The sequence below is a fragment of the Mirounga leonina genome, unplaced genomic scaffold (assembly GCF_011800145.1).
Source record: "Mirounga leonina isolate KUSES-001 unplaced genomic scaffold, KU_Mleo_1.0 Mir_173, whole genome shotgun sequence".
NCBI lineage: Eukaryota > Metazoa > Chordata > Mammalia > Carnivora > Phocidae > Mirounga > Mirounga leonina.
This window is the reverse complement of record NW_023270447.1, coordinates 44106594-44131899: the sequence shown is the minus strand read 5'-3', so window position 1 is coordinate 44131899 and position 25306 is coordinate 44106594. Positions and strand designations below refer to the sequence as shown.

Sequence of the window (25306 nt, the reverse complement as noted above, 5' to 3'; positions counted from 1 at the left end):
CACACAAATAGCCCATGCCCTAATTGGCCTATGCATTCGGATGATCCAGATAAGCCGTCCAAGATTCTCACAAAAGCATTTGCTCCTGGAGTCCTAACGTGTTGTCTAGAGAGGGGCCCAGATGTAGGCAAACACCCCCCACTCCCACCCTGAATTCTTGGAGTTGACGGACAGATCTTCACGTCTCTGGGTGATTGTGAAGCTTCCCTTTCTCCCCCACTGTTCCAGCCAGGCTTACACCTGACATGGGAGGACCCATCTGTGTCTCTTCCCAGCAGTGTTCCATAGGAAACACGAACAGTCAGGGTGCCTGAACCCAGCATCTGCGTGTCCTGGCTGCAGCCTATTCAGCTACTGCTTGCAACAGCAAAAGCAAGGGCATGGCCCCCTTGCCTCGTGGCCCACCCTCCCCAGCAGTGATCCTTAGGTTCAATTTTGTGTGACTCCATTGAGGTGGCAGACCACAGACGGTGGAGGGAAGTCCCGGCAGATTTATGGATCCTTCTGCTGATGGTCAACAGGAGACCCCCCGATAGAGGATCCTGCAGTTAAGATGAAGATTTCAGGCTCTGGGGCCATTGAACACTGCCACAGAGACCAGGGGAGACCAGTGGCCACAGCTTCCATTGAACCCCCTTAGGCCCTTTCTCTGGATGCTGGCCCCTATGTAAGGCCCCCATGCTCACTGGATTTGCAGAGCCAGGCTGCTCCTTGGCATGCTCACATTCTGTCTTGTTTAAAAAACCACAGATATTTCTTCCTCTGTCGTGCTTGGAACAACCTTTTGCTTTTGTGACTAAGAGAAGGGGGGACATATTATGTTTACCAGGCAGTTCTTCTCTTACAGTTGCTTCCATAAAAACTTCACCTGGAAGCCCATTCATTCATTCAACAGAAATTTATTGAGCACCTACTGTGTGCCATACTCTGTTCTAAATGCTATACCAAAGTCCCTGTCCTAACTGAGCTTCTATTTCTAGTAGAGAAAAACAGAAAACAAACATGTAAACAAGATAATTAGATAGTGATAAGAACAATGAATAAAATAATAAAGGACCATGGACTAGAGTAATGGGAGGAGGCCCTACGTTAATTAGAGCAGAAGTTTTTCACCTTGGCTGCACATTATAATCACTTGAGGGTGTATACATTCCCAGTATCTGCACAGCACCCCAGCCTAATGAAGCCAGAGTTTTTGGGGGTGGGGGGAAACTCAGGCATTGGTATGTTTAAAGCTCCCTCAGGGTTTCCAAGGTGTGGCCAAGGTTGAGAACCATTGCACTAAAGTGACAAATACTGAAGAATATCTGGGACGGGCACTTTAAGGGCGGTGGGGAGACAGAAGGAAGGACAGATAGCAAATGCAAGGGCCCCACGATGGGACCCACTTGGCACATTTTAGGGAAGACAGGTGGGAGTCGATGGTAGACAATGGGGCCAGCAATAGCTATGGATGGACTTCCAGGTTTGGGCACGGGGCGGGCACTGCCAGGGGCAGGGGAGAGATAGGACCTGCTTCTCCTGGGTTCACAGAGTCTGACGTCAGTGGGAATGGCAACAGTGACTCTCCTGTGACATCCCATGTCATTATTTCTGACATTTTCCTCACAGAGCCTGCAACAGTGACGTCACCCTTGTTTAAATCTGGTGTCTTCCTTCTGGTCTGACCCAAACTAGCAGGGATTCCGACCTCCGGGGCCCACCACTGGCTGGGCCCATGCTCCCTTCTTTACTAGAATTCATCTCAGCAGATCGGTGTCTTATCTCTGCCCTGTCCAAACCATGAGCTAAAGGCAGGGACCAAGGATTTATTTGACTTTTTTTTATCCCTGACACCTAACACATTTGTTGGCATTTAATAAATGTTTGTTGAATGATTTAGAAAATATTATAAATCCAGTGATTTACTCTCTAGAATATATGAGGTTTGGTTCATGTTCTGAGTCAATAGACCTTGGTTGTTTTTCTTCATCCTAAAAAATGCTGGTTTGGTTTGCAGGAAGTTAGTAAAAGGAAGAAAAAAAAAATTAAATGGATGAAATTTGAAGTTCAACAAATGAAGAGTTTGTCCTGCTTTCACTGTTATGGTTCGGATTAAATGTATTCTGTAAAGGGCCCATGTGCTCCCCAAACTCCCAGAAGCCACCTGGAACCCTGTCCCCAGGGACACCAAAGCCGAGACATTAAAAGCCCAGGATCCAACAGACCACCACAGCTGGCAAGGAGCCAAACACATGCAAACCCAAGATGGAGTTTTCAAGGGCCGTTAATTCCCTTGAAGAAAAATGGAAACCAGATGCTTCCCCCTAGGAAAAGAGAGTGCTAAGGACAACAGCGGGATAGGTAGTGTGGAGGGGGGCAGTCTGGGCTTCATGAGCGATGCTTACCCACCGTTAACCCCAACAAACTGAAGGTTCTTTTTGGTCCCATTACCTCCTGCACGGAAGCCATAGTCTTTCTTTTTCATTATGGATTTAAGGCTGGTCGACGGGGAGATCTCTAGGTAGACACAACATCACAGGTTAGAATGATCTTGGGGATGTCCCAGAATGCAGCAAAACCGGGACTCTTGCTTTGAGGGGAGACAGGCTGAAGGCATGGGAGGAGGTAGAAAGGGACAGAGATCTAGATCATGTAAATCAGATATTGTGAAGGTCTTTGAGGAGGCCCGGCCTTCTAGTCAACACCAGCCCAACTGTCCCTGTTCACAAGCCCCTCTGTGTGTGGATGACAGAGTGGAGTTCCTGGAGCACTCTTCCAGAAGAGCCGTGAGTGCCATCACTGTCCCTGTCTTAGCCGACTTGCTCAGTGAACGGCGGGGCAGGCACAGAACCCCATACACACGACTCCTGTTCCCGCACCCACGTCGGCCCGAGGGCACCTCCGCGGTCTTTCCTGGCTTACGTGCCACTTGACACACCTGGGAAGTGGGGTAGGCATGGCAGACGCGTGAGCAAGAGCACGTCTTTTTTGCTGTGCTCAAAGGTATCGGAGGCATTTTCCAATGGGCAAGACTGGAATTAGCACTGAAATAATGAAAAAAGCAGCCCATTCGTGATCTGCAGCAGGACGCAGGCTTGCACACTGCTCGTTGAGCAAAGCAAAATATGGTTCCACTTTACTCAACAGAAAGGAGCGTGTAACTTGTTACAAAAGAAGTGCTGCTCAGCCCAAGGGTCGACTTCCACATGTAGCATTCAGTCTCTCTCCTACACACACACACGCACACGCACATGCACACACAGAAAATATTCAGTGGAATATTTCAGATCTCAATACAGTGCTCCTTCAAAACCAGGCTAGAGCGAACCCCTAAATGCAAGAACCAGAGGGGACCACAGGAAGGCAAGAGCCCAGGAAACAATGAAGGGAGGCTGAGGATTAGAGCACGCACAGCCAGGGCCCGTCTTGCCCTAGACATTGCCTTCATGCTACGCAAGTGAGAAACGGGCGCCGCCCGGGTGGACACGGTGCTGCAGACTTGGCAAGTGAGTGGGGGCTGAATTTCAGCCCCCGTGTGCCTTCCTGGCTGGCATCTTTGTGCCCTGTGCTATCTGTGCCAGCTATATGTGGTGGCCCTGCAGTCAGTCCCAGCCTTAGAGCCCGGACAAGAGTAGGGGCACAGGGCCTCCACTGTTACATAGATCGGTGTTTCTTCCACTGGGTTCCTGGAGGTGCTTGAACCTTTTGAAAAATATACACATGCAATTCAAACCCCTATTCCCTTTGACTTGTCAGGTAAAGGAGAAATGGCTCCCTGCCTTGGGCACCAGTATTTACCCATGGGCGGGGAGGCAGAGGGGGCCGGGGGCTCCCTCTGGGGTGGAGCGTGGGCCGAGTAGGCGGACAGCAGCAGGTTGAGGGAGCTCAGCAGCTGGCTCTGGATGCTGCTGAGCTTGGAGGCGGGCTGCTTGATGGCGCTGGCCAGCTCCGGGTACCCGTGCTCCAGGCAGCTCCACTGCTCCTGCAGGAGTTCCTGGATCTTCTTAACGTATTGGCCGAGAGTGGCATCTGTGGGTGAGCTTGGTGGCCTCCCCGGGTGCTCCTTCCCTGGCAGCTCTGAGCTGGTCTCCTCTCGCCCTGCTGCTGGGGGCGTCTTTCTGTCGCTGCTCCATGAAGAGTGCCCTGCTCCCCCGCCCAGACCCTCGGCTCCTACCTGAGGGCTTCCCTCCTGCTCAGGGCCTGCTTCTTCGATCCTCAGCTCAGTGGAGAGGCAGCTAGGTAAAGAGGGGGCGAGGACCACCTCGGGTCCTTGTGGCAGTGACAGCTGTGGTGGTGGCACGAATTCTGCGGGGCCCCGATCCCCCTGCTTGTGGCTGGCCTGCCCCCCGAAGAGGCCATTCTCCTGTCCTCTGGCCCTCCAGCTTTCAGATCCTGTGCTGCCCACAAGGTTGACCTCAATGCTCTTGTCACAGGACTCCCTGGGCAAGAGTCCATGCAGGGGGTCAGTGTTGACCATGGCGTCAGCGTGGCCCTGAATGTCTCTGGTGTTCTCGTGGCTAAGCTTTTCTGCCATTTGAGCTACAGTGTGTTCTAGCTCTTGAATCCTCTGCCCTCTGGCCTTGATTTCCTCCTCCTGCTGCTGGAGGGCAGCTCTGACCTGGGCCAGTTCCTCGGTTCTTCCAGACAGCTCACCCTCGAGGGCAGAGAGCCGTTGCTTCAGGCTAGAGATGCTTTGGGGATCCACCGCGGGGAGGCCCAGGCTTTCCTCCGTGACCCGGATGCCAATGCTCCTCACATCTATTTCCACAGGTGGTGGGGGTGGGATCTCGCTGATGTTGAGCTCGATTTCTTCTAGGGGGAACTCATTCTCAGGAATGGGTGATGGCAGCGGTGGGGGGCTGGGTGTTGGGGAGCCAGGGGTGACCACCACCTCTGCTTCTCTGGTTTTGTGTTCGTCTTCTTCATCCTCCAGAACAACAAGTGCATCCTGGGATAAGACGGGAGGACTTGGGAGAGAGAGGGGATTGGGAGCCTCCTCTTCATCTTCGTCCTCAGGAGGCTCAGTGCCCTCCTGGACCAGCTCTGGAATCCCTGGCACCACGTCCCCAAACTCTCTGACTTTGGGTTGCGTTGTTGCTCGTGGGGTGGAGTTCTGAAAACCTGCAAATCCGTCTGCAGGGCCAAAGGCGCCATCACAGACACTGCCTTCACCCTGAAGTGGAGGGAGGGCCGGAGGTGTGGGGGGACCTGAGTTTAGGCTTGAGTCCTCTGAGGCCCTGTTTTGTAGCAGTGTGGCTGGCATGCTGGACGCTCTCAAGAGCTGGGGCCGTCCACTCCCGGGGGCTGGCTCGGCCTCCCTGGGCGCACCAGCCTCCAAATGTCTGGCTGTCTCTGCCAGTAGGGCCTTCCTGTGGTAGCTCACCTCACTCCCGCTGGCGGAGGCTTGCGGGTGTTCACCAGGGGGCAGCGACTGGGCTCGCTCCTCTGTCCCCAGCGACACCTTCTTCGGCACCACTGGGGACCAGTTTTGGTGGGGAAGAGCAGCATGGGGGCGAGCCCTGCTGTCGGGGAGGCTGAAGTTTCGAGGCAAGGTGCTGAACTTGGCCTGCTTGGCCCTTCTGTGGATAGGAATCCTTCTGATGGTGTTTCCCTTCTCAATGTCATCCACGTACTTGAGGAAGTCCAGGTCCAGATGAAAGCCATACGGGGTTTCCACAGAGTAGGGGTGGCTCTTTGGAGGGCCTTTCTCTTCATCCCCCTGAGAGGAGGACTGGTCTTTGGCTGGGAGACATGTAAAAAGGAAGCACAATGTTAATAAGAATTATGGGTGGTGAGGCCTAATATGTGTGATTTAGACTTAATGCTCTCACGTGAGACTTCTCCTAAATGTCCCTGTCTCTAAATTAAGCTGAGATGCTCACAGTCTTCCGGCCATGCTGAGAATCCAGTTTATTAAATCAGTGTGTACTTAGCCAATGTCTGCAAGGAAATAGGTAGAGGAAATAGTTTCTAATTTGCAGTATTCATCTCAGTTATTGCTGTGGAATCTGCTGGCAGGCCAGCAAAATAAAATAGTCTCATACTGTTTTTCTGGGTTTGAGTCATGTAATGGCTGAACTCAAGTGGCCAGGAATCTGCCAGATCAGGGTACTAATTGGCAATTATGAATATTGAGTGTTTTGAAGGATAAGGTACACAATTGCCTCGACACTATGACAGAACCTCGCATTACTCAAACAGATACTAGGAAATCTTGCTGAAGCCAGAGGTATCAAGGAGTTATGCCTTCTACATTATGTAAGTGTCCTCATCTGGGTGAGCCTTCAGGCACATGAAGATCAGAGAGAACTGGCATGTGTAATCATGCGCAGCCCATGCTCTTTTGCACCTGAAAACTGCTTAGTGCTTAACAAACATGAACCTCACTTTCAAAAACTCATGTCAAGGGGCGCCTGGGTGGCTCAGTCGTTAAGTGTCTGCCTTCGGCTCAGGTCATGGTCCCAGGGTCCTGGGATTGAGCCCCATGTCGGGCTCCCTGCTCAGCGGGAAGCCTGCTTCGCCGTCTCCCACTCCCCCTGCTTGTGTTCCCTCTCTCACTATATCTCTCTCTATCAAATAAATAAATACAAATATTTAAAAAACAAAAACTCATGTCAAGTGAGGAAATATCACATTCTTCACAGACTGGATAAAAGGTGGTAAGGGACAAGGGCCATGTCAAAGGGACATCAGCCTACGTCCTCCAAGAGAAGCGGGACTCATGACTTTTCAGGGCAGCCCAGACTGTCAGGGGACATTGTGGTGAGAAAGTTCTCCCTCATGCCAAGGCACCAGTGGTTTTCTTGACTCCGGCAGGGGATGCTGAGGACAAGTCAGTCCTTTGACTGAATCCATAAGGACTTGTCTCCAAGTAGCCTCTTCTTCAGGTTAAACAGTTTGTTCTCATGTAATCCCCCTTATTATCTCTGTGACATTCTGTTAAACATGCCCCCAAAATGCTTAGCTCAGGAGAGCACATGGTGGGCAGCACAGAGATCAAGAATGCAGATTCAAAAGCCTGGTCTATATTTCGGCTCTTGGGGAAATTACTTAGCCTCCCTATGTCTTATCATCTATACAGTGGGAATACTAACAGCAAGGTGAGATTCTTGTGAGAACTGATTAATTTATACATATAAAGTGCTTTGAACAATGATGAAAATCCATATATACTCAATATTGTAGTTATTGTCTTTGTGGAAACACAAAACAGAGAGAACTGAAGCCCCATAATGGAAGCTAATTTGCCTGGGCACACAGGAGGAGCTCCACAAATTCTCTGTGACTGACTGACTGCTTAGTTCCAAGGGTAATGGGCCCTAGGGGCAAAATTACAAAATAGTAGTAATTCAATTTGCTCACTTCAACCACTGTTTTTTTGCAGACCTATGTGTTGGTTGCTAAGCTAGATCCTAAGGACACAAACATAAATTAGGTACAGACCTGCCCTCAAAAAAATGTATGGTCAAGTAGGAGAAACACCAGTAGGTACAACATGGTGTGCCAAGGATGGTAACAGATATGTGCCCAAAAGACAGCCTTCCTGACTTATTTTCCCAGTTTCTTCAGGAGGTTAATTCTGCCTTGGGAGGAGAGGGATGACTTCACAAAAGTGACATAAGATTGGGCATAAAATGAACAAACAGGAACTTGCCAGAACAAGAGGGTGAAAGACATTGTAGCTGTTTATCTCCAAGATGGCCACCATCACTTCCCACCCTCTCTGTACAGTCAAGGGAATCCCACACTGAGAGGTGGAGTCTATTTCTCCACCCCTTCGAATCTGAGCTGGACTGTGACTCCTTTGACCAAAATAATATGGTAGAAACGATGCTGAGAGAATTCCAAGGCTAGGTCGTAAGAAGCCAGTAAGTTCCTCTCAGTGGAAGGTCAGATGCCGTGTACAAAGTCCAACTTCCCCGAGACCTGCCATACTGTGGGGAAGCCAAAGAGCCCCATAGAGAGGTGATGTGGGAAGAGGGAGAGAGCTGCCTCACCAGCCCAAGCTGTTCCAGCCATCCTAGCCCAGGTGCCAGGCATTAACCTTCAGATGACTCTGGCCCCAGCCCTCATCTGATTTCAATGACAGACGGGACTCCGAGTGAGAACCACTCAGCTAACCTGTGTTAGTAATACATTCTTATTTTCAGCCACTGAGTTTTGGGGTGTTTGTAGTGCAGCAATAAATAGGACAGATTCTAGACACATGTTGGAGAATGTGCAAAGGCACGGAGGTATGGAATGCCACAGTATTCTGGGGTTCTATAAGTGCGGGTGATGTATGGTAGAGAAGGGTGAACCAGGAGAAGGAGACATTTGGAAAGGTCAGCAAGAACCGGGTCATGAGCAGCTTGCATGCACACCAACAAGCCTTGACTCTACTCGTCAGGTAATCAACGGTGGTGTCACAAAGAGTGTCCTCGCAGAGGACTGGAAGAAGGGCAAACCAAAGGCCCTGAGACCAGATGGGAGCCGGCTGACATGCTCCAGGTAAGAGAAGCTAAAAGCAATGAAGGGAAAGGGACAAGTTAAAGAAAAGGTGCAAATGAAGGTGCTACCTGGGGGTAGCTTCTTGGGGTTGCTTTTCCCCTAAAGGTGCTGGCACATTAGGCCTGACCTCTTCCCTCTTGCCCGACAGATCTCTCCTTTCGGTCAGTGCCACGTGTGGTCAGGTGGCCCTCTGTACTTAGACAAGTACAGTTATTTCCAAAGAACTAAACGAGGCCAACTAGACACATGCAGGCTGACCCTGTGCACACGGACACAATCAAGCCTACCGGGCTCGATGCTCAGTAAGGCCACAGGGCCTGTGGGCAGTTACACCATGACCATGGCAGGGGACAACCCACAGGATGGTCTTCATTGGGTTCCACCGTTTCTGTGCCAGGGACCTGAACTTCAGGCAGGAAGGAGTGAATACTTCCCAAGCCCCCCCAAAACACCAAATAAGTTCCCATTCACCCACATAATTTTTTTTTTTTTTTACCAACCTGCTTTCCCCCAAAGAAGCACACTGGTAATTTCAGTAACTGAGAGCTATTGCTCTCTGTTAGATTTCCAGACTATGCTCAACCTCCTGGTTGACTCAGCAGCCTCCTGGATTACAGAGACAGGCCAAATCAGAGAGGAGATATTTGTTTAAGGTTAAGCAGAGAGCAGATTTATGACCCGGAAGGCAGAGAAGTCTCCTAAAGGAAAGGCTGCATTATTTATCTGCTTATTGCCTCAATTCAATTGAGGCTGATTTACCCGGTGGCCTCTGGGATGAGGTCCAGAGCACAAATACAAGAAGAGCATCAAATAAGAAAGAGCAGATTCAAAGGCAAAATCTTCCACAAGGGAGATTGAAGGAAACCAAAGGAGTGTGAGACTGAACAGCTATCCAAGATGATGGGTTACATAGGTGCTTTCCTAAGCTAGTACTATGGGGTATCTCTCTCTCTCTCTCTCACACACACACACACACACACACACACACACACACCTGCTCCACCCGCCACCCACCACTGTGTTCCTTTTCTTCCTCCCAGTGTAAAACGAATGCTGGACCTTGAATGAGGGAGCTGATCTGATATGCCAGCAGACCTGTGCTCACATTTGGCTCTGTTCCTCTTAATTCTACCTGGTGACAGGTATGAAGGAGCTCAGAATTCCGGGCATTGGGCCAGGGCAAAAATTAATTAAGAGGACCATCTCTGCTCAAAATGAGCTTCTGATCAGATAAACGAACACATAGCTAAACTGGCTGGATTTGAATCTTGGCTCTGTCATTTCCTACTTCTGTGATTCTGGGCAAATTACTGAATTCCCCTATGCCTCAGTTTCTCCATTTGTAACATGGTGATAATAATAATACCTAACTTACAGAGTTGTTGTGGCTGTTAGCATGAATGTGATAGAGAGAATATGGCGCAGGTACTCAAGAAAGGCACGATGGGCTGGTTCTGAGCCGGGCAGGGGAGGATTTGCTGAGGGTGTGCTCGTTCTTTGGAATATTTAGCTCTGTGTTAGAATGACAGCCTCAAGAGTCCAAGAAGATAATTCTGGAGGAACTGGGAAAATGAGTCAGGGGAGAAGAAAAAAGTAAGATATATAGGCTCAGAGCTACCTAGGATTCCCTACAGAGTCTTGGTCTGAAAGCACGGCAGATAATTAGACCCTTGGAAATGACCCGCAAATACAGTCATGAGCCTAAGACTCACAGACGCAAGGAAAAGGGGATTTGAAGGGGCCTAGGGAAGGAAGGAGATGCCACAGTGATTATCTTGAAGAACACAGTGAAGTTCAGCAGGTGAGCTAATGAATCAGAGGTATTTAATGCGAGAAAGAAAAGTCCAAAAGACTACACTAGGTTTCTGAAGGAAATGGGTAAAACAGAAACTATAGAGAAAGTGGCCAAAAACACAGCGGGAAGGAAGGGGAATTTAATGAGCCTCTTCAGAAGGCCAAGACAGTGAGGGAAGCTTGTCCCTCTTCTGCCTTTATTTCGTGAGGCGGTTGTGCCTGAAGGGAGGGGGGCCCTTTCTTGAGCTAGCTGTGGGAATCACGTGGAGTAGCACAGCAGTGCTAAGGTTGCTGAGCAGGGACAAATGAGGCAGGCAGGAATGACAGGCCCCTGGGGCATGAAGAGAATTAGCTGGTGTTCTGTGGAACCACTTCCATGAAAAGGCAGCTCTCTGGGGAGAAAGGCAGACTCCTGAAATATACAGTGACTACATTTGGAAAGAAGGAAGACGCAGGGCTGGGGCTGCTGTCTGGTGCCTAAATCCTGTGCTGGTGAAGGGTCATGTGATTCGGGGATTATAGGCACTCCTGTTTCCCGACATTTGGTGATCTGGAAAGAGCATTTCATTAGAAGTCAGCAGATTGGGGGGCTGCCTGGCTGGCTCAGTCGATGAAGCATGCAACTCTTGATGTCAAGATCATGGGTTTGAGGGGCACCTGGGTGGCTCAGTCGGTTAAGCGTCTGCCTTCAGCTCAGGTCATGATCCCGGGGTCCTGGGATCGAGCCCCGCATTGGGCTCCCTGCTCCGCGGGGATCCTGCTTCTCCCTCTGCCTCTGCTGTTCCCCCTGCTTGTGCTCTCTCTCTCTGTCAAATAAATAAATAAAATCTTTAAAAAAAAATGTAAGATTATGGGTTTGAGCCCCATGTTGGGTGTAGAGATTACTTAAAAATAAAATCTTGAAAAAAAGAAGAAGAAGTCAGGAGATCAGGGTCTAGTCTATGACCTTCAGCAAGTTTCCTGGGCAGGGGATGAGGGGAATATTCATGAAAACATTTGTTGCGCTAGATAGTATTACTCAACAACTTTGCATGCATTATCTCATTTAGTGTTTTACCAACCGTATGAATAGGTATTAATACCTGCTTATAAACGAGGTGTGGTAGACTGTTTGCAGAAACAGTCACAATCATACCCCATTCTTGGACCCTCCTCTCCCACACAGACCCTGAGGTTGGTCTTGTGACCTGCTTTGGGCAGTGGGTCAAAAGCAAGTGTGACATATGCAGAGACTTGACAATTGCTGGCACATTGGGGTTTGTCTGTTCTTGCTGTGCTTGGAACCCTTCTGCCAGCACGTGAATAGGCCCCAGCTAACCTGCTGGGTGGTGAGAAACACATGGCCAAATCATCACCTGTGCCCCAGGTGACATAGAGTCAACCAACAGGCATGTAAGTGTGGCCATTCTAAACCATCCAGCTAAGTGCCCCAGAAGACCACAAACACATGAAGACGCCCAGCAAATTCCAGCCGTGCTGGCCCAGACCAGAAAAAAGGGCCCAGACAGAATCTTTTCAGAAATAGTAAATGTCTTTAAGTCAATAAGTTTTTTAGTGGTTTGTTCCACAGCAAAGCTGATACATGAGGAGACTGAGGCTCAGAGGAGTTAAATAACAGGAAGTCACCCAGATATACATGGAGGCTCTTTCACCATATTGTGCCTCTTTCTCAGACCTCAAGTTCTTCATCCTTAAAATGAGAGTAATGAGTGAGAGCATCCTGCTCCCTTCTTGGTGCTTGGAAGAAATGAGAAAACTGTCCAACAATTACAGAAGTCTTCATTCTCATCCTCTACTACTTTCTCTCGTTCATACCTGAAACACATAGTTTGGGTCTCCCAGTACTATCTGTGTGGGGAATGTCTCTTGTGAGCCTCCCTTAGGCTGTTTCTTGGATCTATGGTAGCAATCCCTTTCCAACCCAAGTGCTCACTTTAGACCAGGTTATACAGAGCAGCCTGCCTACCATCTGTCTTCTCCATCTTAGGGAATGCAGACTGTCAGTCTCTCAGGCACTCTTCATCCGATAAGTCTGTACAACCCACTGAAGAGTCCTGAAAGAAAGAAGGACAGAAGGACAGTTAGCATAAGTATGGAGGCAAGAGCACCCCAAAGAACTCCCATCCCTGCCTTTCTCCCAGGGGTGCCCGGGAGCTCCACACTCCTCCTAGAGTGTGTCCGACCCTGGGCATGTCTTCCCAGGATGCTAGCGATGGTCGACACCAAAGGAAGTATTTGGCCCAGCCCCCTCACTTGGCAGACGAAGAAACTGAGGCTCAGAAGTTAATTGCTTTGTGCGGGGCCTCTCAGCATTCTAGTGAAGGGGGCAGAGCCAGGCCCAGAGCTCTGACAACTAGCAAGGTACTCCTTCCACAACATCAAAAGCTGTAATCTACTCCCTTCCATCACGGTAAAATAATTCTAATCCATTTTGGGGGAAAAAACTGGAACCAGAGTACCTATAAATGATCTGAGACATCCCAATGAGATTCAAAACAGGCCTGAGATCATTGCAAGTACTGAGGAGGCACTATTCCTTAGAGGTGATGTCTAATCTTGGGCAGGGCAGGGCAAGTTCAAGCTGGGTGCTCCAAAGACATCAGGAACTATTCAGGCAGAAGACTGTCCAGACTGAATTAGGATACCTTGAGGTTTGATCATAAATTCTCCCCAAAGTTTTAATCCATTGCCAGGACTCTTTCTTCGAATGGTAAACAATGTGGCTCCTGCCCTCATTATAATAAATCACCCAGGAAATGGTCTTTTTATCATTCTAACTCCACACACATCATAACAGTGAATTATCTGACACCTCAGCAGTGGACACAGGGTTGTTTCGGGAATTCCAATGTGCTTGGCAATGAAGTCCGGACCAGAAAAGTGTACTGGGGATGAGGGAAGGGTTGGGGGAAACTGGGAGTAAGAGATGGATGAGGGGTGGCCTCCAACAACCCGGGATGGAATAAAGGGGAAGAAATAAGTAAACTGGGGAAGAGGGCTGGGAAATGTGTGGTCCACCAAACGAGAGGAAGTCTAAAATCTGCCCGGCAAAATTTCATGTATCCTCTCTCTGTGAGCACTCCAAACCCATTCCATGAGCTGCCATAGGGGCCTTTACCTATTCAAGTGTGACAGAGCCCGGAAGGGCACGCCCGGTTTCTAGGGGCAGAGACACTCCTTGCAGAGGGAATGGCAACACGAAGTACCTCACCTACTCTGGGGGCAACAAGTACTTGAGTTTGAATGCCGCATAGAGCTGGAGTAGAGAGACGTTGGGGAGAAGGAGGGCAAGTGTGACTGAAGGAGGGCGAGTGTGGCTGCTTAAGGAGGCAGCAAGTGGAGAGATCTGGAAGGTTCTGACCTGAGGCGAGGGAGGTTTGCCCTTGCTAGAAAGAAAAGGTTCTGAAACCACCTCGGTGTCCATCAGTGGATGAAAGGGTGAAGAACGTGTGGTAAATATATACAATGAAATATTGTTCAGCCATGACAAAGAAGGAAATCGTGGTCATTTGTGACAACATGCATGGATCTTGAGGGCGCTATGCTAAGTGAATTAAGTCAGACAGAGAAAGACAAATGCCATATGATCTTACTTGTTTGTAGAATCTAAAAACACCCGATTTCATAGATACAGAGAACAGACTGGTGGCTGTCAGAGGCAGAGTGTGACAGGGTGGATGAAATGGGTGATGGTGGTCAAAAAGTACAAACTTCCAGTCATAGGGATGTAATGTGCAGCATGACGACTATAGTTAATAATACTGTATTACATATTTAAAAGTTGTTAAGAGAGTGGATCTTAAAAGTCTTCATCATAAGTGTGATATATATATATCAGTATACACATACACACACATATACACAATGGAATATCACTCAGCCATAAAAAAGAATGAGATCTTGCCATTTGCAATATGGATGGATCTAGAGGGTATTATGCTAAGTGAAATAAGTCAGTCAGAGAAAGGCAAATACCATATGATTTCACTCATGTGGAGTTTAAGAAACCAAACAAACAAAGAAGAAAAGAGATAGACAAAAAACAGACTCTTAACTATAGAGAACAAACAGATGGTTACCAGAGGGGAGATGGGTGGGGGGATGGGCAAAATAGATAAAGGGGGTTAAAAGCACATTTCCACGATGAGCACTCAGTAATGTTTAGAATTGTTAAATCACTATACGGTACACCTGAAACTGATATATAACACTGTGTTAGGCGGGAATTTTAAAAAAAAGTTCTCATCGTAAAAATAGTTTGTAACTATGTAACTATGGTGTTATGTAGTTCGTAACTATGGTGACAGATATTAACTCGACTTACTGTGGAAGCCATTTCACAATATATACAAATATCAAGTCATTATGTTGTACACCTAAAACCAATACAATATTATATGTCAATTATGTCTCAGTTATCTCAATTAAAAAATAAAGATAATTTTTTTTTAAAAAGAAAGAAAAACAAGAGAAGGTTTCCAGGCAGAGGACACTGTGGCTGATAATGCCACAGGTCGGCAGCCTGCAGGCGATGGGGGAGCCTCCCAGATGCTGGCGGGCAGGAGAGGCTTGGCAGCTTCAAGGTGAAGTCTGGGGAAGAGAAGGGTGAGGACACGAACTCTAAGCGCGGCCCCTCACCTGTCTCTCCATCATCATAGGTTTCTCCTCTCCCTTCTGTTCCCTTCTTCCTCCAACCCCATATCATTACTGAGCAACAGGCAGAGTTCAAAGCACTTAACATGCTCGAATTATCTCATGCAATCCTCACCGTAACCCCAAGGAGATTATTACTATTGTCCCCATTTTTTAGATAGGGAGACTGAGGCTGAGAGAGTTTCCAGGCCTGCCAAAGTCACATAACAAGCAGCTGTTGGAGCAGGATTTGCCCTCAAGTCTACCCGACTCCAGTCATGTCCTGGGAAGTGATTTGTAAACATTTGCCCAGTCCCGATGCTACAACTGATCCCTAGCTCTCTCGGCGGGGTGGGGGAGGGGAGGCGGGGGGTTGGGGAGCAGGAAATGTTCCTGACTTTGATGCTTCTCTGCTTCTCCCACAAGTATGTGTAAAACACCTTCTGGGACAGATAAGGAGAACTACTCTCTTGTAAGGCCTCTTGGCGAAAGGTGTGTGTGATCTGCTTCTCCAAGACTGGACACTAAGCAACAAGGCTCCTTCTAAGCAAGAGGGGGCCACCTGGGTGCAGATGGATCTTTGACACAAACTCACCTCACCTCAGAGAGTTCAGTCACACTCACTGCCTTTGGTTTGAGTTAGGATTCAGCCCTTAATGTATCAGATCCTAGGGCCTCAAATAATTATGCAGCACACATTAGGTCAAATTTCACTGAAAAGAACTCTATGGAGGGGCACCTGGATGGTTCAGTCGGTTGAGTGTTCGACCCCTGGTTTCAGCTTGGGTCAGATCTCAGGGTTGTAGGATCTTTCCCTCTGCCCCTCCCCTCCCCCACTCTCAAATAAATAAATAAATCTTAAAAAAAAAAAGAACTCTATGGAGACTTCTAATAGTTCTCTTAGACTTGAATTTTACTAAAATCAATCATTGCAAGGTTACAGAAATTAAATGGAGCTGACACCCCAACTCTCTGAAGAAGAGGGCTTAGCAAGCTTCCACTGGAAAAGGTCTAGACACAGGCAGGAAAGGAGGGAACTGTCAGGCCCACATCCTGCCCCTGGCAGCCTCACCCACCCCAGCCTCCTTCTGCACTTGGGCCAGGCATGGTCCTAGGGGTGGACATCTTAGAATTTAGCTAAGGGTATATGTTTGATGTGATTTGGTGAGTGGAATTGAAGAAAAATTGCCACATCAACACATGCTATTCTGCAATGCAACGGAATATGAAAATTAACTTTGTTGGGCAGAAGTCCCCTTTCGAATGGAATTTTGCAACCTTCTAAAGCACTAAAAATTTTGACATAAAGCAATTTATTACTCAATGCCGTTAGGTTGTATCCTCGGTATTCAGAACCTTATACTACCTGGTGTTGTTATGTAACTTTTCATTTGTTGATGGCTTATCCCAGGATCAAGAATGCCCCGTTCAGTCCCAGCCTCTCTCATTAGCTCATCATATTCTAGATGTTTCAAGTATATACAGCATTTTCTCTCTCGCTCCTCTCCCCTCCTACTCTGTAAGCTTGCGAAGGTCAGAATTCCTGCAGGACTCATCTCTTCCCCTTCACCCCCCACCACCACACCCCCACATCCTAACATGTGGCAGACACTCAGTTCATGGTAGCACCTCCGAATTACAAACACGACATCGAAGGCACAAAGAGGCTCTGTGGCCGATCCAAAGTTACCCAGTTACCTAGGGGTAGGACAGTTTGTGCGACTTCATCCCTCCACACCCCCTCTCCAAGCCAACCGGCAGTGAAGAGATGGGGACTGAGGCTGCCCGTTCAAAATCTACCAAAGGGGTAGTCACTCTGATAGCCCACGTGTGACTACCAGGCCACATTAGGAACAGTCCTGATTTCCCCCAGCCAGCCTGACTCCTGCAGTGTAGACCTACACCCTCTCCCTCTCTGCAGTTATTCCTTTTATGATGCCATTTACAATCTCATTCCTAACCTCAAATCCAAATACAAAGAAACCTTCCTTTACTTAGTCCTGAAACTGAAACCTAGTTCTGTACTTTTATTCTCTTCAAACCTCTCTTTATTCTGCAATAATAAAAACGCCGTATTTCATCCTAGAACAGGCTGCATGCCAAAATAAATAGCAGCTTGCATTTCCTTGAGAGGAAAGCTTGGCTCCAAGCACGGCCGTATTGCCACGATAATTCTTGGAGAATTCAACCTTACAAAGTCAAGTATTTAGCAAGGTAGTGCACCAAACAGCAACCCCGTCAATCCCTGCACAATCACTTGCAAAGACAAAGCACTCTTTCCAAAAGACGACCAAAAAACAAAACAAAACAAAAAAACCACAATGTACCCATACCTCTTACAGATCCTGCCAAAATGATGAGCGCTTCCTGCTTCCCCATTCCAGGGCCCCATGCCTCCCAGTGTAAATGGCCCCTGTGCCGGGGAGGCTTCCGACGGTGCCGCTTAACATCCCGAGGGGCTGAAGCCCAAACACCCGCGGAAGGGGAGCTGCACTCCTAAAAAAGATTCTGCCTACAGAGTTCTCCAGCCGGCTCACTTCCCGCCGACCCAGGAAACAAAGAGATAACTCCTTCTCAATAAATGGCACATTGACACAACCTCATGAACTCCGTTCTCATCTCGTTCGGCAAGTGTCTGTCACATTTGCCTGCAATGCAGCAGCTGAACCTGGAGTTTTGTGAGGAAGGGCAGACTGTCGGGAGGAAAGCTATCATCACCACATTACCTTGCCTTGGCATCCTCCCCCTGCCATCGCCTGGAGCGGCTCCCTGCTGAAAGTGAGGTGCTGGCTGCTGGACCAGAGCTGAGGGCTGGGGGGGTGGGGGGCGGGGGGGGCGTGTCAGCTTAGCAGCACTGGCTTCCCAGCTGTTACAGGCTTTGGTCAGGTGATCCGTGACCTTGCTGGAAAAGCAAATACTGACTTCCTTTTCCCTCCCGGGAAGAGGGCAGTAGGGTCAGGCAGGAATTCAGTGCTCAATAAGCTGATCCCCGATCTTGCAGCAAGAGGAAGCAAGCTCAAGTCCTTCATTGGGAAGTTAGTGCCCAGAGCTCCTGCCATAGCTAACAACACCGAAACAGCACATACCTTCCTCCCCTGACTGCCCCAACTCTGGATGCTTCTCTGAGGGGTCATAATTAATTACGCTTTTCCTTCTCTCTCCCTGCAGCTCAGGCGGCTCATTAATAAAACTGTTCCTAAGGAGGACATGGGAAATTGTCCTTAGGAGTTGAAACCCTCCAGGGGTGCATCTCTTTCTTCCAGGCTCTGCTTTAGAAACTTCCTCCTCCACCGACCTCCTGGGGCCCCACAACCATGCAAAGCTTCCGCAAGCAATCCCAGGGCTGGCTGCCCTGGTCAGTAACTGGAAGTCTCCTGGGGCAGAGCAGGAAGGTATAATGGCCAGTGAGATCCCAGACTAGACTGGCAGCTTCTGCTTCCTGCCACTCTACCAGTCTGATGCCCCTGGACCAAAATGCACCCTATTCTGGCAGCAAGAGAAAAGCCAGGAGATACCTACTATAAGGACCCAGCTCTGTGCAGGGTTTCTAACTGCAGCACAGACCAGTGAGTTCAGGGGGCAGGTGAAGGAGCCAGCGAGAAGGCAGCTGTGGAGGAGGACGGTCTCAGATGGTCTCAGGCAAGCGTTGTGAAGAGTCTCAGCCAGCCCACTGCAGCCACAGCTCTTTGGAGCAGAGGCAGGTGTGAGGCTTGCACTCAGAGGCTCCAAGCTCTCCAAATCCAGCACCACAACTGGACCTGAAGGAGATACAGCAGGGTAGGTGTGGTCAAAAGGAGCCAGGAGAACATCTGGGCTCCTGTATGCAGGCTTAGCAAAAAGATTATAGGGACCTCGTCCCCTTTACCTTCCGTGAGCCCTAGACAAACGAGGCTACCCTGGGAAATGAAGCTCCATCAGTAAGACATGTCAGAGCAGCTCTGACCTTCACAGACACTGCCCAACCCATGCTGTGGTTGATGCCAGAGCTGAGTGTCACCCCGAAATGCTGCCTGCATCCAGCCCAGTGCACTTGGAAAGCACTTGACATTCTGCGTCCCACTTATCCTCGAAGCAACTTGAGGCAGCCAGATGGGGATGAGCATCCCCACTGAGCATCCCCATTGTACAGGTGCAGAAAATGAGACAGAGACTCTGAATGACTTCTCTTGGCTTACCCTAGAGTGACTCTGGATTAAAATGAATGTTCTTGGATTAGAATTCTGTTTTTCCTACTACACTGGATCACACTCCTTATTTTCCTTAAAAGATTCTAGGGCATCTTGTTCAAGAAGGAGGTCAAGGGACTTCCCAAAGGGCACAGGTGGATGTGAGGGACAAGGCTATGGGACAGCAGCATACACTTTTCTCAACTGCTGCAAGTATTTTTCTGTGCTAACTGAGCACACAGGCCAAACCACCAGAATTAAAAAAAAAATCAGAAATATACCTTGAACTCTGAGGTTATGTGGAAAAATGGATACCAAGGAGCAGGCTGCCTCTCTGATAGATTAAAATGATCATTGACCATCCCCTCCAAACTGGCCAGAGAATGGCTAGAAGCATGTATCATTTCACCAGGACACTGGGAGTAAAAAAAAAGCTCTCCATTTCACCGGGTCCTATGACTTCAGACCTCTTTCTGGAGAGAAGGAGCCCTTTCGTCTCTCTGGGCTCCACCTGAGATGTTGGGACAGACACTGTGCTGACCACTCTATCTCTAAGAGGAGGAGAGAGTCTTCTACACCTTTCTAATTTGCCCCCCACACTCATTTCGCTCCGCAGTCAGGCAAGGAGGTGAGCAGAACCAGGAATGTTACCGCCCATTTTCCAGATGAAGAAACAAAGTTGGTTCCCCACATTACAAAGCTAACAAAAGGCAAAGCCTCAACTCAAACTCAGATTTTCTGTCTCGCGGTCCAATATACCCTTTCCTCACAGCCATGCAGCCTGAACCGGGCCTGCAGGTGAGTGCAGGAGACACACACATACCGGGACGCAAGCTTCAGGGTTGGTGCTGTCCACGCAGAAGGTGACTTCGCATCTAGGGAAGGTCTTCATGGAAAACCCCAACAACTCTCTAGGGGGTTGTGCTTCTTGTGGGAGGACCCCCTCCCATGGCCTCTGGGCCTTGCCATGTGTCGGAAACAGGCATATATCCACCCCTAGGCCTCACTCGGACAGAGGTCTTAAGATAGTAGCCAATCTTATGTTACCACCAAGCCCCCCGGAGAATCCCCAGGACCACACACATTTATCCACAAGAACTTTTCTGGCAAGCATCACTTGGCCGAGGGGACACTGATTCCTTTTGCAGTTTAGAAATTTCCAACTTCTGGCCCAGGTCCCGTTTGCCCCACGATGGGAAAAGAGTGGACTCTCCAAGTCAGGCACGATGGACATTTAGGCAAGAGGGAAAAGGAGATGAAACTATCTTAAGAATGTGCCTTTTATCTAAGCAGTCCCTTAGGCTTTTGCACTTTGCTCTGGAAGGTCAGCTATTGCAGCTGATGTGATTACCCAGGGTCGAGGGGGAGCATGCTCATTAGGTACGCATGCCACTGAAACAGAGCCTCTCTGAGCAGACTGGTTCTGGCCACGGCCACTGTGACGGACCACAACTCAAATGGATGGAGAAAGAAATCATGCGTGTGTGAGACCTGGGGGTGTAGCAGTCCGAGGGGGGATCAGCTGTTTTGAAGACTGACCTTTCTAAAACGGGTGAAAATTTCTCAGGGAGGAAACAGGGCCAATTTCAGGGAGAGAGGAGGCTGCACTAACCAGTGAAATGTGTTTCCCACAGAAAATGGAAGGCATCAGGGCCCCAGGGAAAAAGACCCTCCCAGAACGCTCTCAGTCCTTGATGCAAACGCACTGTAAATTCACACACCAAGGGACAAATGAGGAAGGGGCCCGAGCAGGCAACTCAGAAAAGAAGAAATACTGATGGTCAATATTTGAAAGATTTCTAACCACAGGAATTAATCAAAAAGGACCTAGATAACATCCAAATGCCGTACTCTTTGTTGACCCTACACTGTGCCAGGCACCCTAGGTCCATTCCAAACACCATCCTATTTAATTCACACAGTAACCCTTTGGGGTGGTACAGTGATTCCCATTAGCTGAGGCTCAGCACAGTTAGTTGCCCAGGTATCATCAAGATCCTCACCCAGATTCGAATTCAGTGTATGCACCGCGCTTAACCAGCGAACAACACAGACAAGTTCTGGGCGGGGGCGGGAAATGTCTTCAAAGAAAGATCCTCCGTGTGGATGAGGGTGTGATGAGAAGGGGACACGCCCTCCCGGGAAGATTGCAGCCGAATCGGGGCAGCGGCCCCCAACAGGGCTGCCGTGGCATCACACCTCACCGCATCTCCCGCCACGCTGCCCGCCTCTCTTCCCCCGCCCGGGCTTCGTTTGTGCCCGTGCTCAGGCAGCTGCCAAATCAAACACAACCAAATAAAACAGTGAAGTAAGAAGATGAAAAGGTCACAGAGACGTGTGATTTCTTTTCTTGGTCTAAAAAATCACTATCGTGATATATTCTTGGAAAATAAAAGTATTAACTATTTGTGGGGGGAAAAAGGTAGGAAGTCACCATAATCCTACCACCTCATGTCCAAATACTTTGTATATCTTAACATAACCAAAGAGCAAGTTCTGTGGTGGTTAAGAGTCTGGGCTCCACGTCGAGAAGCCATGGCTGGAATCCCAGCTCTGCCACTGGCTGTGCAACCTTGAACAAATTGCTTAACCTCTCTGTGCCTCAGCCGCCTCACTTGTAAAGTAGGAAGAGTAATACACCCTACATGTCCTGGAGCATTAAATATGATGAGGTATGTCAACCACTTAGAACCAAGGCTGCTATATAGGTTGTGTTCAACAAATAATAAATATATTAGCTGTTAATATAATAATATAAATTCAGTTGTGAATTTGATTTTATATTTAAAATTCCATCACCGGGCGCCTGGGTGGCTCAGTTGGTTAAGCGACTGCCTTCGGCTCAGGTCATGATCCTGAAGTCCCAGGATCGAGTCCCGCATCGGGCTCCATGCTCGGTGGGAAGCCTGCTTCTCCCTCTCCCACTCCCCCTGCTTGTGTTCCCTCTCTCGCTGTGTCTCTCTCTGTCAAATAAATAAAATTAAAAAAAAAAAAAGAAATAAAATTCCATCACCTAACCATTTTTAAAAGATAGTTATACCTGCTCTATAATGATTACTGTAAATGGCTATGAAAGATACCCCTGACTTAGGTCTTATTCTCCAGACTCACTCCCTCCTGGAGGGCATTCCACCTCATCTTTCACTCTCCCTTGCTACCAGATCAGGCAGCCTGACACATGGGCCTCAGGGCAGGTCTTCAGGGAGACCCCAATTCCAGGTGGCTGGAACCCAGCGGCCACATATGATAAATAGTTAAGAGCACAGGCTTTGAGGTAAGGCAGACCAGGTTCAAATCCTGGCTCTGTGACCTCGAGCAAATTTCCTTATTCAGCTAAGTACATGGTTGTGAGGACCGCATGAAATGAGTGTGCAAAGTGTTTGTGCCAATGCTCTGTATAAAATAAACAGTCAGGGGTGCCTGGGTGGCTCAGTCGGTTGAGCGACTGCCTTCGGCTCAGGTCATGATCCTGGAGTCCCGGGATCGAGTCCCGCATCGGGGTCCCTGCTCAGCAAGGAGTCTGCTTCTCCCTCTGACCCTCCCCCTCTCATGCTCTCTCTCTCTCTCTCTCATTCTCTCTCTTGAATAAATAAATAAAATCTTAAAAAAAAAAACAGTCAGTAAATGTTAGCTATGATTCCTTTGTAAACCCATAGTATTTTAAGTGAGGGGAGGGCAGAGATTGTGTTTGCTTTATTTATCACGCTATTCCGAACAGTTGATATGAGAGGAACTCAACAAAAATGTTTGAATCAGTGAATAAATACGTGAATGAATGGATGGATCATAGAAACTGTCAGAGCTGGAAAGGATTTTTTTTAAAACAGCTTTATTTGGATGTAATCTACATACCATACAGTTTACTCCTATAAATTGGACGATTCAATAGTTGTAGTATACTCAGATTTGTGCAAACATTGCCATCACCTAATTTTTAAAATTGTGGTAAAATACATATACAGGCTCAGTTGGTTAAGCGTCTGCCTTCGGCTCAGGTCAGAATCCCAGAGTCCTGGGATCGAGTCCCACATCGGGCTCCCTGCTCAGTGGGGAAACTGCTTCTCCCTCTGCCTGCCGTTCCCCCTGTTTGTGCTCTCTCTCTCTCTCTGACACATAAATAAATAAAATCTTTAAAAACTAAAATAAGGGGCGCCTGGGTGGCTCAGTTGGTTAAGCGACTGCCTTCGGCTCAGGTCATGATCCTAGAGTCCCGGGATCGAGTCCCGCATCGGGCTCCCTGCTCAGCGAGGGGTCTGCTTCTCCCTCTGACCCTCTTCCCTCTCGTGCTGTCTGTCTCTCATTCTCTCTCTCTCAAATAAATAAAATCTTAAAAAAAACTAAAATAAAAATACATATACATAAGATAAAATTTATCGTTTTAACCATTTGTAAGTGTAGAATTCAATGACGTTTAAAAACATTCATAATGATCACCATCACCACTATATACACCCCATACATTTTCATCTCCAACATAAACTCTGTAACCCGTGAAACAGTCCCCATTTCCTCTCTCCCTGGTAACATCTAGTCCACTTTCTGTCTCTATGAATTGGCCTTTTCTAGATACCTCATATAAATGGAATCATAGAATATGTGTCCTTCTGTGTCTGGCTTGTTTCATTTAGCATGTCTTCAAGGTCCATCCAAGGTTTAACATATAGCAAAATTTCATTTCTTTTTATGGTTGAATATTATTCCATTGTGTGCATGTAGCACATTTTGTTTATCCATTCATCCATCAATGGACACTTGGGTTACTTCCATCTTTGAGCTATTGTGAATAATGCTTCTATGAACACTGGTATACAAGTATTTATTCAAGTCCCTGCTTCCCCGTAGAAGTGAAATTGCTGGGTCATATGGTAATTCTATTTTTAACTTTTTGAAGAACCACCAAACTGTTTTCCAAAGCAGCTGCACCGTTTTATGTTCCCACTAGCAATGTATAATGGTTCCAATTTCTCCATATCTTCACCAGCATTGGGGTTTTTTCCCCCCCCATTTAAAAAAAGTTATTAGAGGGGCGCCTGGGTGGCTCAGTCGTTGGGCGTCTGCCTTCAGCTCAGGCCATGGTCCCAGGGTCCTGGGATCGAGCCCTGCGTCGGACTCCTTGTTCTGCGGGAAGCCTGCTCTCCCTCTCCTGCTCCCCCTGCTTGTGTTCCTCCTCTCGCTGTATCTCTCTCTGTCAAATAAATAAAATCTTAAAAAAAAATTTAAAAAAAAGTTATTAGAGTCATCCTAGCAAATGTAGTAGGTGTGAAGTGTCATCTCCTGGTGGTTTTGATTTTTACTGACCTAATGACCGATGATTGTTGAGCATCTTTTTTATGTGTTTATTGGCCATTCGTATACCTTTTTTGGAGAAATGTCTATTCAAGTCCTTTGCCCATTTTTGAATTGGCAAAATTGTTTTTGTTGTAGTTCAGTTTCTGGATATTAACCCCTTATTAAATATGTGATTGGCAAGTATTTTCTCCCATTCTGTAGGACGCCTTTTTGCTTTCTTGATAGTATCCTTTGATGTACAAAGCTTATTCATTTTGATGAAGTCCAGTTTATCTGAATTTTCTTTTGTTGCCTGTGCTTTGGTATCCAATCCATGAAATCGCTGCCAAATTCACTGTCATGAAGATTTTCCTCAGCGTTTTCTTCTACAAGTTTTATAGTTTTTAGCTTTAAGGTTGAGGACTTTGATATACGGTTGAGGTCATTTGTATATGTGGTTTAAGGTTAAGGTCCGGCTTTATTCTTTTGCATATGAATATTCAGTTTTCCTAGCACCAGTTGTTGAAAAGACCACAATCTAATTTTAGAACATTTTCATCACCCCCCCCAAAAAAAACCCATACATGGGATTTCATTTTTCTAAGGAACTAGAAACATAAGTGAGTTAGTGAGAGTTAATAAACTTTGGCATTCACAAACAAAAATTAGTTCATTACAAGAGTTTACTGAGAACATTAATTCTCTGTTCTACAAAGAAGTGTGACCTCCATCCCTCACTAAATAGCACTGCAAAAGTCCTGTGTATGTGCACAGGCCAAGAGCTGGAATTCCCAAAAGTCTCTGGAGGACGCTTTGTTATTAATACAGAAGATATTTGTTGCTTGTTTTTGGGCTAGCCAGCACTTTGTGAACACCCTTCCTATGCCTGGGTTATTTCCTTCCTTAGGAGTCGCACCTCCCCAAAGCTGAAGCCAGAATTTGCAGTGCCAGCCTCCATTTCAGTTAGGACTCAG

General features: G+C 47.8%; 1 protein-coding gene across 1 annotated transcript in view; it reads right to left on the bottom strand.

The window, feature by feature from the left end:
• KANK4 (KN motif and ankyrin repeat domains 4) overlaps window positions 1-25306 on the bottom strand; it is a 66497-nt gene that overhangs the window by 20207 nt on the left and 20984 nt on the right. The window contains exons 2-4 of the mRNA XM_035018400.1: window positions 12233-12320; window positions 3781-5724; window positions 2388-2499 (exon numbers count right to left, since the gene is read on the bottom strand). Of these exons, the coding sequence (XP_034874291.1) occupies window positions 2388-2499; window positions 3781-5724; window positions 12233-12248 (2072 nt within the window). The 5' untranslated portion in view covers window positions 12249-12320. The remainder of the gene's footprint in view (window positions 1-2387; window positions 2500-3780; window positions 5725-12232; window positions 12321-25306) is intronic.